Below are 16,431 nucleotides of genomic sequence, written 5' to 3'. Positions count from 1 at the left end.
TTTTTTTTTTTTGGTTTTTGTTTTTTTTATATTTTCTCATATTCTTCCGGTGATTGTTATCTTACAAGATGATGGTGTTTCAGCTAATGGAAAGAAACAGAAGTTAAACAATTTGCACATTTCAGTTCCAGCTGATTTTATTTCCTTCTCAGAAGAAGAAGAAGAAGAAAACAAAACAAATAAAAAAAGAGAAAAAAAACAACAATCTGTACAGAGGTCTGAGAGGCAGTGATTGACCCAAACATTGGCTGGTTTTTGAGCAAAAGACATCAAATGATATTGGCATGATTGGACAAAACGTGATCATACACAACATATTGCACAAATGAATGAAAAAAGGAAAATTAAAACGGGAAAGGGATGATAGAAAAAAGGTGTCGAAGTTAAAAAACAAAAAAATAAAAAGAAACTCCTGGACCACAATCCTCTTTAACATAAGAATGTCCAAAGATGGCTGTCCTAGTGCCTGTCGTTGATCATCATCGTCATCATACATAAAAACACACAATCTTTGCTTATAGTACAGTCAGTTTACATAAATATCTTCATGTTATTATTCTTTTAAAAATCTTAAACACAACAGCTATAGCTACATATACCTGAATCTGAAATACAAATGCTATTTGCCATGCCATAATATAGGAAAAACAATTAGCCTGCTATACGTAGCCAACAGGTACAGAAAGGTTAAATACTATTTTTTATGCAATTTGCGCAATAACAGATGAAGCACTTCATACATCTCCCTCCCTCCAAAGTCTAGGCAAAGTGGAATGAGTGTGTAATTCCATCCAGTGGTTCAAATAAAACTTATCTTGATATAAAAAAGTAAAACAAAACGAAAAAAAAAAAAAAAGAACAACAAAACAATAAGCACACAGAGGTATTAGCTCTATTCAAACAGAGACTCTGGGATCTTTCACTCAGAAACCTTTAGGTTTGTGTGTAGTGGAAACACAAGTCACCACTCAAGACTTGGAGCTCAGTGGTGCTTTGTTTACTTGGCTGGTGAAACTGGAGTCACTGCGCCATTAAGAAGCATGTGGGTAAATACTGTAAACACTGTGTGAGGTCAGATTGTGCCAAACAAACCCCCCTCTCTGCACTAAAAAACACCAATGTAGATGCAAACAATGTAGGCTGCTCCACATGTAGGAAACAACCGCCCCCCCCAGAAAAACCCACCCACCCATTTTTTTCTATAGATTTTGTACAAAAATACAAGTAGAAAATCATGACACACTCAAATCTCCTTAAAAGTGAGAGAAGTCAGACATTTTTTTTTAAATAAGAGACACTTCTAGCCCTTCCGCGCTGGATACAGACAGGTGTTATGTGCACAAACACAAACGAGACCTGTACGAGAACAATACTTCTATGTATAAAAAGTTTGGCCGGTATAAATACATCGATATAAAAAAAGAAAGAAGAAACTGACACAGGAACTAGAAAGTTGAAGCACTAGGCAGAAAGATGCGCATCGGGGAACGTTGGTCCTGAATTGTGCACTGAGTGTTTAAAAAAGGTTTTGAGTCAGTCTTTTAAGTCCTGCCGTTGAGAGAGAAGCTGGTGATCGTGAATTGTGTCCTATGGTCACACACACACACACACACATAATGCGTAATTACGCAGCAAATGAACATTTTTTACGCATTTAATAACAACAAAAATCCTCCTCATCATGGAGGGCATGCGTGTTGATGCTGAAACTGTTGACCTGGGAGAGGGGGGATCAAAAATAAAGAGAATCTACACCTGGACTTCAACTTCGGTGGTCAGTGTGAATTTGTTGCATCTTAAAACATGAAGCCCAAAACATGATGACCTCTCCAGCAAGTGTCCCACTTTCTCTCGACCAGGAATAACATCAAAGATTCAAAGTTCAGTCTCAGTCCTCATCCTCTGCGGATTCGCGTTTGAGTCCGTGTGTTTCTCCGCTCTTTGCTTACATTCACTCCTCCTCTCTGTCCAAATGCAAACTAAGCATTTCTCCCCCCACCAGTCTGCGCGCTCCCGTCAAGCGCTGTCCAAGTCTGTCAGCGGCGCGTACCTGGGCTTCAGGCCACCTTTTCTTTCCTGTTTTCACTCTTCCTCGTTTAGTGAAAGAATTGCGGAAATATTCTGGTATACACGTACACGCCTGTCTTGGAATGGGGGAGGTTTAGAAGAGTTCAAACGTGGGAGGGGGCGTCACGGTGCCACTCCGCCGTGGTTCCTTCAGTAGGTGAACACCAGGTTGGAGATGAACTCTCCTGAGATCATCTCGCTGACCTCCGGGGTGCAGTAGTCGGAGAAGTCGAAGTGAGATCCCGCCCCGCACTCCCCGAAGCTCCAGTCCAAGTCCCGGTCTAGCTCTGCGTCGGAGAAGCCCATGCCGCCCAAAGACATGCTCTCGAACCCGGGACTCGGGTTTGGGTCGAGCCGCTCATCTTCAAACTCCTCATCTGATGATGTGGATGAGACAGAAGAGGAAGAGTGAGAGGCTGACGGTGTTGGGGAAGAAGCGCGAGCGTACCTGAGGCGCGCGGTATGTGTTGACTCGCTGGACCCGGGGCTCTGCTCCTCATATAGGCTGAGCGGGTCGCTGGACTCCGCTGAGCTGCTCAAGGTGGGACTGGCCGGGACACCAACGGAAGGAGGCCCACTCTCCAAGCTACCGGTCCCGCTTAACGTGTGGGCGCGTCTCGCCTCTCCCGTGCGCTTCTCTGGGATTTGCCTAGCGCCGGACACTGACCTAGATTTGAAGAGCGACTGGTGGTCACCGGGAGACGCGTGGTCATGCCCCGGAGCGCTCTTGCTGCTCCCTTGCTTGTGCGTCCTGCTCACTCCCTTGGACGCGGGGCTCCTTTTCACGCCGGTTTTTGAGCTGCGCTCCCCGCTCTTCTCCCCGCGCTCTGCCTGCTTACTCGCTCCACTCCCCGACTTCACCTTCTTCCTGGGCCGGTACTTGTAGTCAGGGTAGTCGGCCATGTGCTTGAGCCTGAGCCGCTCCGCTTCGCGGATGAACGGGATCTTGTCTGTGTCTTTAAGTAGCTTCCAGCGCTTCCCAAGCCGCTTGGAGATTTCCGCGTTGTGCATGTCCGGTGACTGCTCCATAATCTTCCGCCTCTCGATCTGCGACCACACCATGAACGCGTTCATGGGTCTCTTGATATGCCCCGTCGGAGTTTTGCACCACGCCAAGTCGCTGCGCTCCCCGGAGGAAGGAGATTCTGAGATCGGAGAGGCATCCATCTCCAAGTCCATTTCTCCGGTGTCCGTGGAGTCCCCACCGGGAGAGTGAGCGTGGGCGCTCTCTGTCTGGCTCATATGCTGCACCATCTCTTCCTCCAAGTGTCTGGAGGCACTCAGCTCAGTGCGGTGCTCTAACAAAGTTCAACTGCAGAAAAGAAAGAAAAAAATATTCCTCTCTTGTTATTTCAGGCGATTTGGAAGCAGACTGCTGGGTACACGTCTAAGAAAGTTCATCCAAGTTTCCTCTGTCTCTTTTCAGTTCAGCCCGTTACTAGAGAATCTTAAGTCTCTTAACTTTTACCAGTGAACCGATCCCAACATTAACTCTCAGCTGCCTGTACGGCTGAAAACTCGCCCTGTAATGCTGAAAACGCACCGTTGTGGGCAACAGCAGTCCCTTATGTGAACCTGGCTGTCTGCAGCGCAGCTTGTCTGTGCGGTTGAGGAACCATGTGGTTGAATGAAGCAGCTGCGCTTTCTCATAGTCTCCCTGTTTCCTGTGCGCTCTGTAATATTACTGTAAACACAACAACGAAAACCCCGCCTTTATATAATGTTCATGCGAGACCTAAAAGCCAATCAGCGCCTGTCTCCATCCTGATTTTCCCTCAAAACACACCCCCTCACCTCGTATTGGCTGAAAAATAGAAAAAAAGGATGGGTAATAATAATAATAATGTGCAATGAGGATCCGTGCGTCTGACCTCATTCCTGTCAGACTCCAGTGGAAGAAAGAGGAACTTTGAGTGTGTGTATGTATGTGTATTCTTTAAAGGAACACGCTGTAGCGTCCTTGTCCCGGCTGAAGCTTACAAGGATAAACTGAGGACTACATTGGTTTCATGTGGATGAGTCCTGACTAAAATTAGGCTGTACGTAATGTGCGGTGTCAAGGAAGTGCTGAGGAAACATAAAAAGAGGAGCAACATGTTGTGTCAGTCATGGTGCATAACTCATCCAAGCCTGTTATTTACCAATCATGACATCACATGAGGCTAATGCATGTTTTTATTTACCCCCTCCACGTCAGCGCAATGCGGTGTACCAGTCACACGCACGAAAATTATTAGGAGTTTTTAAAAGAAGCTGCGCATCAGTGGCTCGAGATTCCTCCTCCTTTACAGCCCCTCTTTTATGTTAACATGTCAGTGTCATGTAAGATCACATTGCAGCCAAGTCGCTAGATGTCAGGCTAGAGCCAACAGGGAAAGCAGGCATACATTGTTTTTACGTGTGTGTCTGTGTGTTAAGTGTACATCAGATTTATCTCCGTCCTGTAAATCATCTGCTTTTGAGCTGTTGTCATTAAATCATGAGGGGGATGTCATTATCTTTTAGCCTAATGTACAACAGACTGACAGGTGATCAATAAATAAAAAAAGGCAATGAAGAGCAAAACTCATCACATTAGCTGCATTTTTGTTTATTCTTACGATTTATACTAAAAAAATATTATAAACTCCTTAAAAATGGACACTCAACCTCTTTACCCCCCTCCCCCTCCCTTCCCATTCAATGCTTACATAAATCAAAATAAATAATAATGAGCTCCTTCCCCAGTCTGTATCTTTAGCCGCCCCAATTACAAGTGTGCACCTGCTGCTGGATTAGTCTGCTACCTCTGTCTATCCCCTTAACACACACACGCGCGCTCGCACACACAAACATAGTGGCGTGCATGAGGTAGGGGTTTGTTTAAACAGGTGTAGCAGGTATACCTGTAATCTTATCTGATATGCTGGAGGCAGCTGTCAGGCAGATGCTCCACCATGCACGGGCCATGTGCTCAACTCTAAAGAAGTCTCAGCTTTTTGTCTAGAGCTCTGTTGACGCCTAAAGGGATGGTGTCACCGTGAGAGTGTTAAGAGAGTGTGGCACTAAGCCTGAGTTAACCTGGTAGGGGGTATCCAAGGATGTTTTGGAGTATTTTCATAAAAAAGGGCATGAAAAATGTCAAATTGCATTGATTTCATGGTGGGGTAGCATTTTTGGCTAACCATGAGATGCTTAAATCTTGGAGTGGTTTCTTGAATAAAAAAAGCAGTTAAAATGACAGTTTTCATTATTTCTAAGAAGACTGACACAGTGTTTAATATGCAGCTTTTAATAAAACATAAACATTAACCCGAAATGTCTGGCTAACCCTGGAGCAACCTCAGGGCTAAATGAGAAACCAGCATGTGACTGCACTCAGAGTGTGTAAGTGTGCTTCTTCACATGCAGTTTTATTGTAACTGAGGCCTTCATGACTGCACTGGGGTGGTGGTGTGAGGCGGTGTTTAACACAGTCGTCATAGGGTGTCATAAAAAGTAAGTTATGAGATTAAGGATCTAAATACCAGAAAGCAGAGAAACGGGGGAACGGGAGGACAGAGGTACTTATTACCATATACTTGCCTTTTGTGACTGCCTTGGAATGACGCGACACTTTGACCTGCCTGATCGTCATCCGGAGGGTCAAACACAATGAGGCTCTTGTGTGTGAGTGTGTGTGCACATGTGCTAGCAGCCCTAACTGAATTGGACCATTTCCAGGGATTGAAAAGTTTGAAAAAAACAGTGGGAAGTCCCCCTCCACCCTGCAGTTAAACAGAAAAACTGAAGAGTAAGCACTGATTTGCATTCTCTCTCTCTCTCTCTCTCTCTCTCTCTCTCTCTCGCTCTTTCTCTCTCTCTGACTCATCCAGTCAGTCTGTCCCCTCTGTGTTTTGTGTGGATGTGGCAGACAGTGCAGGTGGCCATCTCGCCATATCACCCACCTACTGCTGTCAGCCCTTACACAACACCAACAAAGTCGGTTATTTTTAAGTTGCACTGGAACGTACAGTACCTACTACTCTTTGTTTCTTCCTCAAGTTTGATAACCAGAAATAAAAACAGAAATAGATGTTAGATAACTGGCTTCCTTCCTTCTTTAATCATATTCAAAATAACAGGAACAGCATATAACTTATTGTAAACTAATAAAAAAGTTTAAAATAACAGCTGCTGATTTACTTTTTTAAATAATTAATGAGGCCTGCTTTTGGATTTTATAACACCATGGAGGCTATTTTTATATTCTACCACACCAGAAAGTTTGGAAATCATTCATTCAAACTTGTGTCTGGCACTGCTTATATTTCCATTTAGAGACAGTAGAAGTAGGTAGAGTAGAAGACAGAATTCAACTTCTCTCCCTACTACTGTCATCCCCACATCCTTCCTTTTCTGGCATTCTAAAATCCTTAAGAATAAATGTCACATGGATGCATGATGGAGACAAACAGAGCATTCCTTACAACATGAACAAGCCTGAGGCAAAACAGAGTGACATTATGGAGCAGGAAGATGAAAGAAGCTGAAAAAAAACAAAAAAAAAAACAAAAAAAAAAAAACCCCACAAATGTTAATGCAGTCCTCGCTTCGTATCTGGATGGAATAGTGAGGGTTCAGACAAACTAGGGGTTAAAAAGCGATGAGAGTCAGATCAAGGGAAATCTAAGGTGTGGTCAGACCAGCGACGCCACGCCCCAGGAATTCCCAACCCATCTCTGGGTGGTGACGCTGCAGGTCAGATGGTTGCTGTGTCAAGGCGATGCACACAAACTCACGGCTAGACTGAGCCAGCCAAGTGCCAGAGTACCCACTGCAGGACCCAGACGTGCTGCAGAGACATATCGAGAGCACAGACACACATCCAGACACTGTCGCAGCAGCTGCACTCTGATAGAACGATCATTTTTTGTTTTTTTTGTTTTTTTTGGGGTGGGGGGGTGGTATTGTCTAAAAGCCAGAGGAGTGAGAAGGAGTGGAGAATGAAAGCAGAGAAGAAGGAGAGCAGAATAAGAAGATGCTGAAGTCGTCAACGGAGCTTTATGCACGTTTGGAAAAGTCATCATCCATGCGCTTGTTGGTCTCTGTCAAACGGGACGTGGGGATACAAGAGTTGGAGGACACTTGTGGTTGATCCGCCTTTTTGGGATGCGGGACACTGCATCTGTAAGGAACAATATGGCAATGAAAATGCTGCAAGAGAAGAAAGAACGGACACAGCTGTTAACGCTTTGTTATGGAGTCTGGAGTTTGCTGGGTCGCTGTAGTTTTTGCAGAAATGGCGATGGCAGTAAAAGAACTGCATAACACATCATGATGAGGTTAGGCTGCGAGAAAAGAGATGTGAAGACAGAGTATAGAGTGAGTGTTTGACAGGGGTTGTAAAGGCGGCATTACATGAACATTTTCCCACAAAACCTAGAAGATGGAAACCCAATGGTGATGCTCGTATCCCCTCAACCTCCTGCATATTTACGGTCTGCTCTGCCTTGCTGTGTCATTCGTTTGCAACAACATATACTAAATAAGCTCTCATGAAGTACACAGACTACATAGTTTCACCCTGCATACCCCCCTTCTCCTGCTTCCTCTTTTCCCCCTCCTCTTCTACTCATACGGCAAGCACATCCTACTCCAGGGCAAGTCAGGTCAGGCGGTGGCGATCCTGTCCTCACATAGCCCAGTAAGCACTGTCCTCAGCTCGGGCGGCGGAGGCAGCCTTCACGGGGGTCGATGAGGACTAGGCTCTAAGGCTCTCTGCAGCTCCAGACAGGCTCCAGACGCACTGACCTACATCAGCCTCAGTCAGACGATGAGAGAAACTGAGGGAGAGAGAGGAGGTGTGGGGGGAGGTGTGGGGGGGGGGGGGGGGGGGGGCATTAGAGGATGGGCGGGAATGATGGAGAGATGGGTAAGCAAGCAAAAGGGGAGGAGAGTCTGGGTTGGAAAACAGCAATATTTTTCAAAAAAAAAAAGAAAAAAAGCAATATGAAAGGATGAGGAGGAAGGAGGCGAGGAGATTTTTTTAAACTTGTTGGATTAAATCCATAACTAACCCTCTTCTCACAGTGAGAGCGACGGAAAAAGAAAAAAAAAAAAACAGGTTTTCATCCTCACCTTTTGCTAATCTGCATCCTCGCTTTACTTTTACCCTTTAGCCTTCCGTCCCTCCCCATCCAGCCTCTCTCTCTTCTTTGCTCATCCTCTCTTTCTCTGTCAGTTCAGTTTGATTTTCATCACCTTCCATCCAAAACGTCTCTCACTGTGGGAGGATTAGTCCGTCTCTGGCCGCCTGCTTATCTGTCTGCTCTGGCTTTCGGCTGTATAGAGAGAGAGGAGGAGGATGCGGAGGTGGAGAAGGAGGAGGAGAGGTGTGTGTCTGTGTATGTGTATGTGTGGAGGAAAGGTTTTGGCATCTCTTGTTTAGTTGTTGTGTCTGCATCAGCTCCACTCAACTTCATGCCAGTGTTTTTTTTTTATTTAGTTTTTTTTTTTTTTTTTTTTTAAATCAGAGTGGAGTGGAGGAGGAGGCTCTGCATTGCGGTTTTCTAACACTGATCTACTGTATGATGAGGCAGCTTTGTGTGTGTGTGTGTGTGTGTGTGTGTGTGCGTGTAGCTACCTTCGGTGGATCTGCTTCCATGTGTGGACCAATTGCATCATATGTGAATCCACATGACGGTGTCTGATCATTTCCCCCCAGTGCCAGTATCGACAAACACAGATCAATAGCAATAGTGGAGCAAATATGTCTGGCTAACATTATTGTGGCTCCCTTGGGACCATCTGTGATCGTTGAACTCGCTCTCTAAAGCAACATACTTCAGTCACACTAACAATAACTTTGTCCTGAGGTGAACATGTTGGCCCTAAGGGTTTAAAGAAAAATCAAGAAGCTAGAATAAAATCCAGCTGGGTCAGTGTATGTTATGCAGTTTGATGAAGATTGAAGATGGTTCTGGCACTTCAAGAGTTAGTTTAGTTTTCTTTCTGAAAGATTTTATGATTTATTGTCACTTGTCAGCCTTTGCTTATGGCTGTAGGCAGATTTTAAACTGAGATTTTAAGATTGAGGAGCATGGTGGCAATCAAAGCAAACAATGGTGGTAAAAAAATCCTCCCAGACACCACAAGTACATCCAGTGCAGATCTTCTCATATAATTTAACCAAAACAACAAATAAAACTTTTACTTTTATCTGTTCTCTTATTTATGTTTGTAAATGAACTAACAGAGATGTAATAGTAAGTAAGCTAGTGAAGTTTGCGATTTAGCTAATTTACTTACGAAGACCTAGCTAGTTCCACTTACATCCATCAGCTGCTTTGAATAACATGTTTAAAAATAATGAAGCTATGAAGAAGAGGATGTAGAGGAAGATTTACTTTCTTTTCCTTTTTTACTCTGAACAGAGCCAGGTTCAAGTTCACATAGCTTTCAAAATTTTGTTACGCTAATATTAATTACCTCTAAACCGACACACAGCACAGAGGAATTATTAATTTTTATGGAAGCATATGTCTCATTCCCCTAACAACTAACACATTTTTTGAAAGTCACAGATATGCTGTCATTTAAAAGAATGCATTTTTAAATATGACACTTAATTATGCATTTAACTGTTAGCCTGGCTAACTAGGACACGTTCCCATGTTCCTATCTTAGCCCTCAAACAATGTAAAAGCATCCTCCCCTGATATTGTAAGTATACCCAGTTTACACAAATTACACATAAGCAAAACAAAAAATAAAGGACTACTATTCTTGTTTTTAACTGCTTTCTTATTTATATGAGATTATAAGCTAACATTGATGGAAAGGGAGAATGATAGGTTTTCAAGCTTGCTAAGCTAGTTTGCCAGCTAAGACTGATTAAAAAATAACTCAGATCCTGTCAGGTGTGGTTAACCACATGGTTTTAAATAATCCAGCTCTTCTACAGCTCTTTTTTTAAGCCGAGGCAAATTATCAAGTTCACATATCTTCCAACGTTTTGTTATGGTGAGTATAACTGTGTCCATGCTGTAGCTCCATACACAGCACAAACAATGAATTTCATGGAAGCATATGTGAAACTCATTTACCTAAAGATGTAACAGATTTTTTGTAGGCAGCTGTCATGTTGGCATTTTAAAGAACACAATTTTAAGTGTGAGACTTATCATAGTTGTAACCACTAACCTGGCTAACTAGGCAAATGTCCAAATGTGAACTCTTCTTAGCCCTATTGTTTCAAACAATGGTATGTATGTATATATATATATATATATATATATATATATATATATATATATATATATATGATTTATTTACAACATTATATAGAGAAAATAAGTTTTATATATGTTTTTGTTGTTTGTAAAACAGGTTCTTCTGAAGCTATGTATAGCTTAAAAATAGGGATCCACTAATAGTCCTACTCCCGATATTACAAGTACCCAAAACAGATCTTTTCATATAATTTCCCCAAAACAAATAAAGTTGATACTACAATTTTTTTTCTGACTTTTTTTTAACATTTTTTATTTTATTTTATTTTATTTTTTTCATTTTTTTTATGAAATAATCAAAATTCATACGTAATAGGAGGTTGGAAGGTTTTCAAACGACAAGTTAAGACCATGATGAAAACAATAGCTCTGCTCATTTTAGCTTAATAAGATTCACTTTCTTTTCTCAATTTTTTCATTTTCTACTTTGAATAGTCAGATTAGCTAGTTCATGCAGCTAGTTTTGTCAAGCTAATGGTAATCACCTTCATGCTTCGTGCTCACCTTAACCATGTGCTACCAGAAATTAAGGGGTTAACATGTGATTTACAGGTGTAACTTCAGGTCTGTAAATGTAAATGTAAACATGTGTGGTATTCACAGAAAGTCCAGAATCTCAGCTAACAGTTTAGTAAAACAATTTCTATGACCATCAAACACAGTTAAGACAAAAACAATTAAAAGACCATAAAATGTAAGTTTGACCTCACTATGACCAAGATTCACCAAACCAAATGCAAAAGAAGGCCCAATTCATGTTTCATGTTTCTAAAACATAGTCATAAAATGCCTTAAAGTTATCTGATGGAATGCAAAATGCCAACATCCACTGAGGTGCACAACCAAAAGATAAAAAAAAACCTTCAACTCCAATATCACTAGAGCTTAGGATTTTTTTACCCACATCTTACTCCATTTACATCAAGCATAGCCTCATTTTTCTTTCCTCACCATGTATATAAAGGCTATAGCCACAACCATTCAGTTACAAACACAGGAGTATATTTACAATTGTGACCCTTAAAAAACATTCACTACAAGCTAGCTCTAACCACTGTCCCACAAAATAGAAAATTACATCCCACCTTAACCATTTACTTACATCAAAACAACTTATACTAATAAAGCAAAAAAAAAAGAAAACTTAACTATTACTTCCCCAATCTCCCCCTCTCTTCCAGCCACTTTGTTAGTGCCATCCAAACTAATTAAGCACACTAGACCCTTGTTAGCAACACTCATGGGTGTGCCTCCATGATAGCGCTGATCTCCAAAATCACCTTAGGGAGAGAGAGAGACGAGAGGCAAACCAAAACATGTATGCAAAATAAACAAAACCAATGAATTAACCACTAAATAGGATCCATCTTTATGGGACCAATACATCAACAAAAGCAATGAAACAAATAAATGACATCAGAGTGTATAGGGTGTATGTATATGTAACCACATACTGAGCACCCGATTAGTGAGGGTGTGTCTGCATCTCCCTCACATCTTATCTTTGCCGTCTTGCCACAAAGCTTCAAACTATATATCCACAAGGATGAAACCGCATTCAGTTTAAAAAGAAATAATAATAATACGTTTATCATGGCCTTTGGGAGCAGTTTCTCATCCACAAATCACAATTTTCTGACCATTTGCATGTGTTTTGACAAAGAGAAATGTTGGCTCTTTTTCTGCTTTCTTAAGTGTCAGACAGAAAATGTCTCTTCATTTTGAAAAATCTGCACTCCCCTGATTTCATGAGACACACCGCTGCAGCAGGATGAGACATGGAGGACGAGACATGGACTGCAAGCCTCTGCATAGTTTTACTGTGTTCAGAGCCAGTGAGGAAAAACTTAAACAAAAACAAAAAAACTGTTAACTGCGTTAATGTGCGCTAAAATAATTAACAAGGTTAATTAATCAATGTGTTAATGTGATAATAATGCAGTAATGTGCTGACCTTTAATATATATATATGGTTTTGTATGTGCTAAATATGATAAGTTCTTGAGACTATAATCCTTAATGCAGTTACTTTCATGAGTGTATGCACATAAAAACAAGAAATGTGTCCTCACGCAAACATTAGTTTTCCTGTCAGCTTTGTGATGCTGCATTATTTGTTTAAACCTGAGAATTTATGACAAATAAAGCAAGTAAACATGAAACAGGTAGAGTTTATTCTTTGATTTAATTTTCCTCTCCTCTTAATTTTTCTTTTCAGCCACTGTTTGGTTGGGTTCATGCAAGGGACTTGGTTTTGGGAAAAATGTTGAAAAATGTTGCACCTTCATTTGGTTTGGGTTGCTTTTACACTAATCTTTACTCAAGTGGACCAAACCATCTGGACAATGTCATGCAGTTACAACAACTGCTCACTAGAGGCAAAATTCCCCAAAACAACCATTGACCAGGAAGAAAAAAATAGAAAGAAAAATAAAACCCAGCTCATTGACTGGCTAAGACCAAAAATGTAAAACCTTCCCCTTCACATGGCTGGTGAAGCAAACAATAGAGAAATACCAATTTTATGCAGTCTTGTTTTAACGTAATGTTCAAATCTAATGTAGGTTTAACAAGAAATTGTACAGTATGAGCTGCAGGAGAGGCAGTGAGCATCCCACCATTTTACGCTTTGATTTGCTCTACGTCACTTCTTCTCTTTGGTTCACTGGATCGTACGTTTGCTTTCACACTGTAAGTGAACTGCACCAGGGTTCACTTGAAACCTGGTCTAGCTTTCAAGGAGACCAGTTTGCTTCTTTCTTTTACTCATAGATTTGTAGTTTGAGTCTCGGTGCTGGTTCCCCGAGATAAATTCGGTAATTTAATATTTTCTCATTCGCAGTGTCACATATTTTACTTTTGGCAAACCAAAATTAATCCAGTTCCCTTTACGCAACCCCACATACAATTAAATGTATAAAACACAGTAGGACAGCCAACTTTTTTTTTTTTTTTTCAAAAGAGTGATGCCTCCCATCAACAGATAACATGCCTTAAATTAGAGTAAATGGAACTCAGATTCTCCTCTTGAAATCATTTCTTCTAGTGGATTTACTTGCAAAAGCAGATTAAGCTTTGGTAAGCTTTTTATCTAAAGTTTAACTATGATATAATTCTGACACAGATTTTTCACATTGACAAGAAGCAAATTGTCTTGACTGCAGTGACCTTTACAGGAACAAGTGAGCCAGTGAGGGAAGCTATCACATTATTTTGTCCAGTTGTTTTGATGAAGCCTAATTCTTGGCCTTTAATTCTTGAAAATGCTTTTGTGTGCTGGAAGAGACTTACAGATCTAATTGGAGATCCAAACTTGACCAGATGAGGGAAAAAACTTATGGGAAAAGTTTATGACAGAACTGTTTGGAGCTTTGACAAACTCAATATCTTTCCCAAAAAGAAAATTTGATTATCTGGACTGAAATGCTGCATTCAAGTTTCAAAGTGAGTCCAAATCAAGATGGATAGAGACGTCAATGTCTAGATTTCCTCCCAACTGCTGCTGTGGAGCAACCTTATCAGGTCCAGATGCAAAGAAAAGTGGGTCACCACACCAAACATGAGCCAGGCTCTATACTTCCCTCTTACGTACAGAGACCCACTGCTTATACTAGTGCACATATTTACTCTTGCCAAGTCAGACCGTTTTCTTCCCTCAGTCCCAAAATAGCTCAGAGCAGACTCAGAATGAGTGTGTCTGTCTGCTTCCATCTGGTGTATATCTTACATCTGCCCATACATCCCTGGCTGCATGCAGTAAATCTCGCAATTTTATCATAACTACAGGGTGTGTTTCACCTCCCCTTTCAAGTCTGCCTGTTACCATGAAGTCTTTGTCTTAATGTCCTTCTCATGTGACATCCAAACTAGTAGCTGCATTAAACCCCCTGACCCTCTCATGTTGTCCCTCTGCCATTGCAAACAACAGCCATCTGACAGCAGTGGAGGAGTGTGGTTTGGCCCACAGATCTTTTTAATGGGGAGTTTATAGGGGGTTTTGTGCGTGGGGCTGGGATGATGCCAGTTTGATTTCACGGGGGATTCATATTCTGAGAACCCCCCCAAAAAAGTGTTGGTTGGGAAATTTAAGGCTGTTTGTTGGGGCTTTACTTGGATTGCAAGCTGCTGTATATCATCAAAAATGCACAAAGCCTGAAGCAGAATACTATTTATAAGCATTAATGTATTTTAGGCCAAGACTGCACTCTCAAAGGCCTCATAGAGTTTTCTGAGTACAGCCCAGCACGACCTTCTTCTTAGAAAAACAGGAAAGAAAAACTAAAAAAAAAAAAAGAACAAGCTACCCGGTCAAAATCCATGACACACTTTTTCTCCCATCCTGTTTCCCTCAGCTTTCTTCCTCAGCTTTACACTTTACATGTAGTGACAAATTACACTGCTAAAAGCACCACAAAATAACAGCAGAATCTAGATGAACTCAGTAAACACTCGGTTGCAGACAAAAACAATGCTGGGCTGGCTGGGAAGGGTAAAGTGATTGGAGTGGACAGCAAGTGTCAAGCCATGGGGCAAATCAGCTGTGTTATGATGCGTAATCGGTCGGCCGTCTGAAGAGGCGTGTGCTTGTATTTGAGTTAATGTCACACTGCTGCACACATGGGTCAATCTCTAGCAATGCCCAGGGTGGATCGTATTGATTGGCCTCTGAGGGGTCGTCAGATTTTAAGCCAGCAATGTACACTCTCTTAACTGGGGTACCCTTAAAGAGGCTTCTTATTATTATCATTGTGTTATGTAACCCGAGTCATAGCAATTTTGCACTAGCAAGTACTAACATTTTTTTTTTTATTTTTGTAGCTTAGGCTATGTTTTCAATCTGCTGTGTTGAGATTAAGTTACATAGTTAAGTTGTTTGATCTGAAAAACTTGGTGGAATTGCAAAGGTTAATCAATTATGAGTTATGCACTCCTTGGCTACTTTCTTACATAAACCTGTTGTTTGTTAACACAAATTGCTACTTAGCCAATTAAATGAGAGCAACTCAGTGCATTTAGGCATGTAGACATGGTTGAGATGACTTGCTGTATTCAAACTGAGCATCAGGATGAGGAAGAAAAGGGATTTAAGTGACTTTGAACAAGGTTTGGTTGTTGGTCTGAGTATGTCAGAAACTGTGGCCCTAATGGGATATTCACACAAAACCGTCTCTAGGGTTTACAGAGAATGGTCTTACAAAAAGAAAATATCCATCCATCCATCCATCCATCCATCCATCCATCCTTCCATCCATCCATCTATCCATTGTCTGCCACTCGTTGGGAGTCGGGTTGCGGGGGCAGCTGCCTAAGCAGGGAAACCCAGACTTCCCTCTCCCCGGCCACATTCACCAGCTCATCCAAAGGGATCCCGAGGCGTTCCCAGGCCAGCCGAGAGATGTAGTCCATCCAGCGTGTCCTGGGTCTTCCCCGGGGCCTCTTTCTGGTGTCCAGGAGGCATCCTAGCCAGATGCCCGAGCCACCTCATCTGGCTCCTCTCGATACGGAGGAGCAGTGACTCTACTCTGAGCCTCTCTCGGGTCACCAAGCTTCTCACCCTATCTCTAAAGGAGAGCCCTGCCACCCTGCGGAGAAAACTCAGTTCGGCCGCTTGTATTCGCGATCTTGTTCTTTCGTTCACTACCCACAGCTCATGACCACAGGTGAGGGTGGGAACGTAGATTGACCCGTAAATCGAGAGCTTTGCCTTTTGGCTCAGCTCCTTCTTCACCACAACAGACCAATGCAGGGTCCGCATCACTGAAGACAAAGCACCAATCCACCTGTCGATCTCTCACTCCATCCTTCCCTCACTCGTGAACGAGACCCCGAGATACATGTACTCCTCCACTCGGGGCAGGACCTATTGCAGACTACTGAGGACCATGGTTTTGGATTAGGAGGTGCTGATTCTCATCCTAGCCGCTTCACACTCGGCTGCAAATCGCTTCAGTGAGAGCTGAAGATCACTGCCCGATGAAGCCAACAGAACCACATCACCATCACCAAACAGGATACCTAGATGCGCCTAGAAATTCTGTCCATAAAGGTTATGAACAGAATCTGTGACAAAGGGTAGTGTTAGTAGAGTCCAACCCGCACTGGAAACGATTCA

The 16,431-nt window shown here is 42.2% G+C and overlaps 1 protein-coding gene and 1 long non-coding RNA gene across 2 annotated transcripts; both read right to left on the bottom strand.

The window, feature by feature from the left end:
* Positions 1 to 115: 115 nt before the first annotated feature.
* On the bottom strand, positions 116 to 3,772 carry sox4a (SRY-box transcription factor 4a). Its single transcript, XM_042011534.1, has 2 exons — positions 3,611 to 3,772; positions 116 to 3,379 (listed from the first exon to the last, which is right to left on the bottom strand). The coding sequence occupies exon 2, from the start codon at positions 3,319 to 3,321 to the stop codon at positions 2,218 to 2,220; it is 1,104 nt and encodes a 367-aa protein (XP_041867468.1). The 5' UTR covers positions 3,322 to 3,379; positions 3,611 to 3,772; the 3' UTR covers positions 116 to 2,217.
* Positions 3,773 to 6,942: 3,170 nt separating this feature from the next.
* On the bottom strand, positions 6,943 to 8,696 carry LOC121656508. The gene is made up of 2 exons (XR_006013406.1): positions 8,167 to 8,696; positions 6,943 to 7,871 (listed from the first exon to the last, which is right to left on the bottom strand). It is a non-coding gene; the product is annotated as an uncharacterized LOC121656508 (long non-coding RNA).
* Between the last annotated feature and the right edge of the window lie 7,735 nt (positions 8,697 to 16,431).

The sequence above is a fragment of the Melanotaenia boesemani genome, chromosome 17 (assembly GCF_017639745.1).
Source record: "Melanotaenia boesemani isolate fMelBoe1 chromosome 17, fMelBoe1.pri, whole genome shotgun sequence".
Taxonomy (NCBI): domain Eukaryota; kingdom Metazoa; phylum Chordata; class Actinopteri; order Atheriniformes; family Melanotaeniidae; genus Melanotaenia; species Melanotaenia boesemani.
This window is presented reverse-complemented; position numbering and strand designations above follow the sequence as displayed.

Excerpts from the sequence above, each read along its gene's own strand:
- sox4a (XM_042011534.1), bottom strand. The coding sequence starts at position 3,321 with ATGGTGCAGCATATGAGCCAGACAGAGAGCGCCCACGCTCACTCTCCC.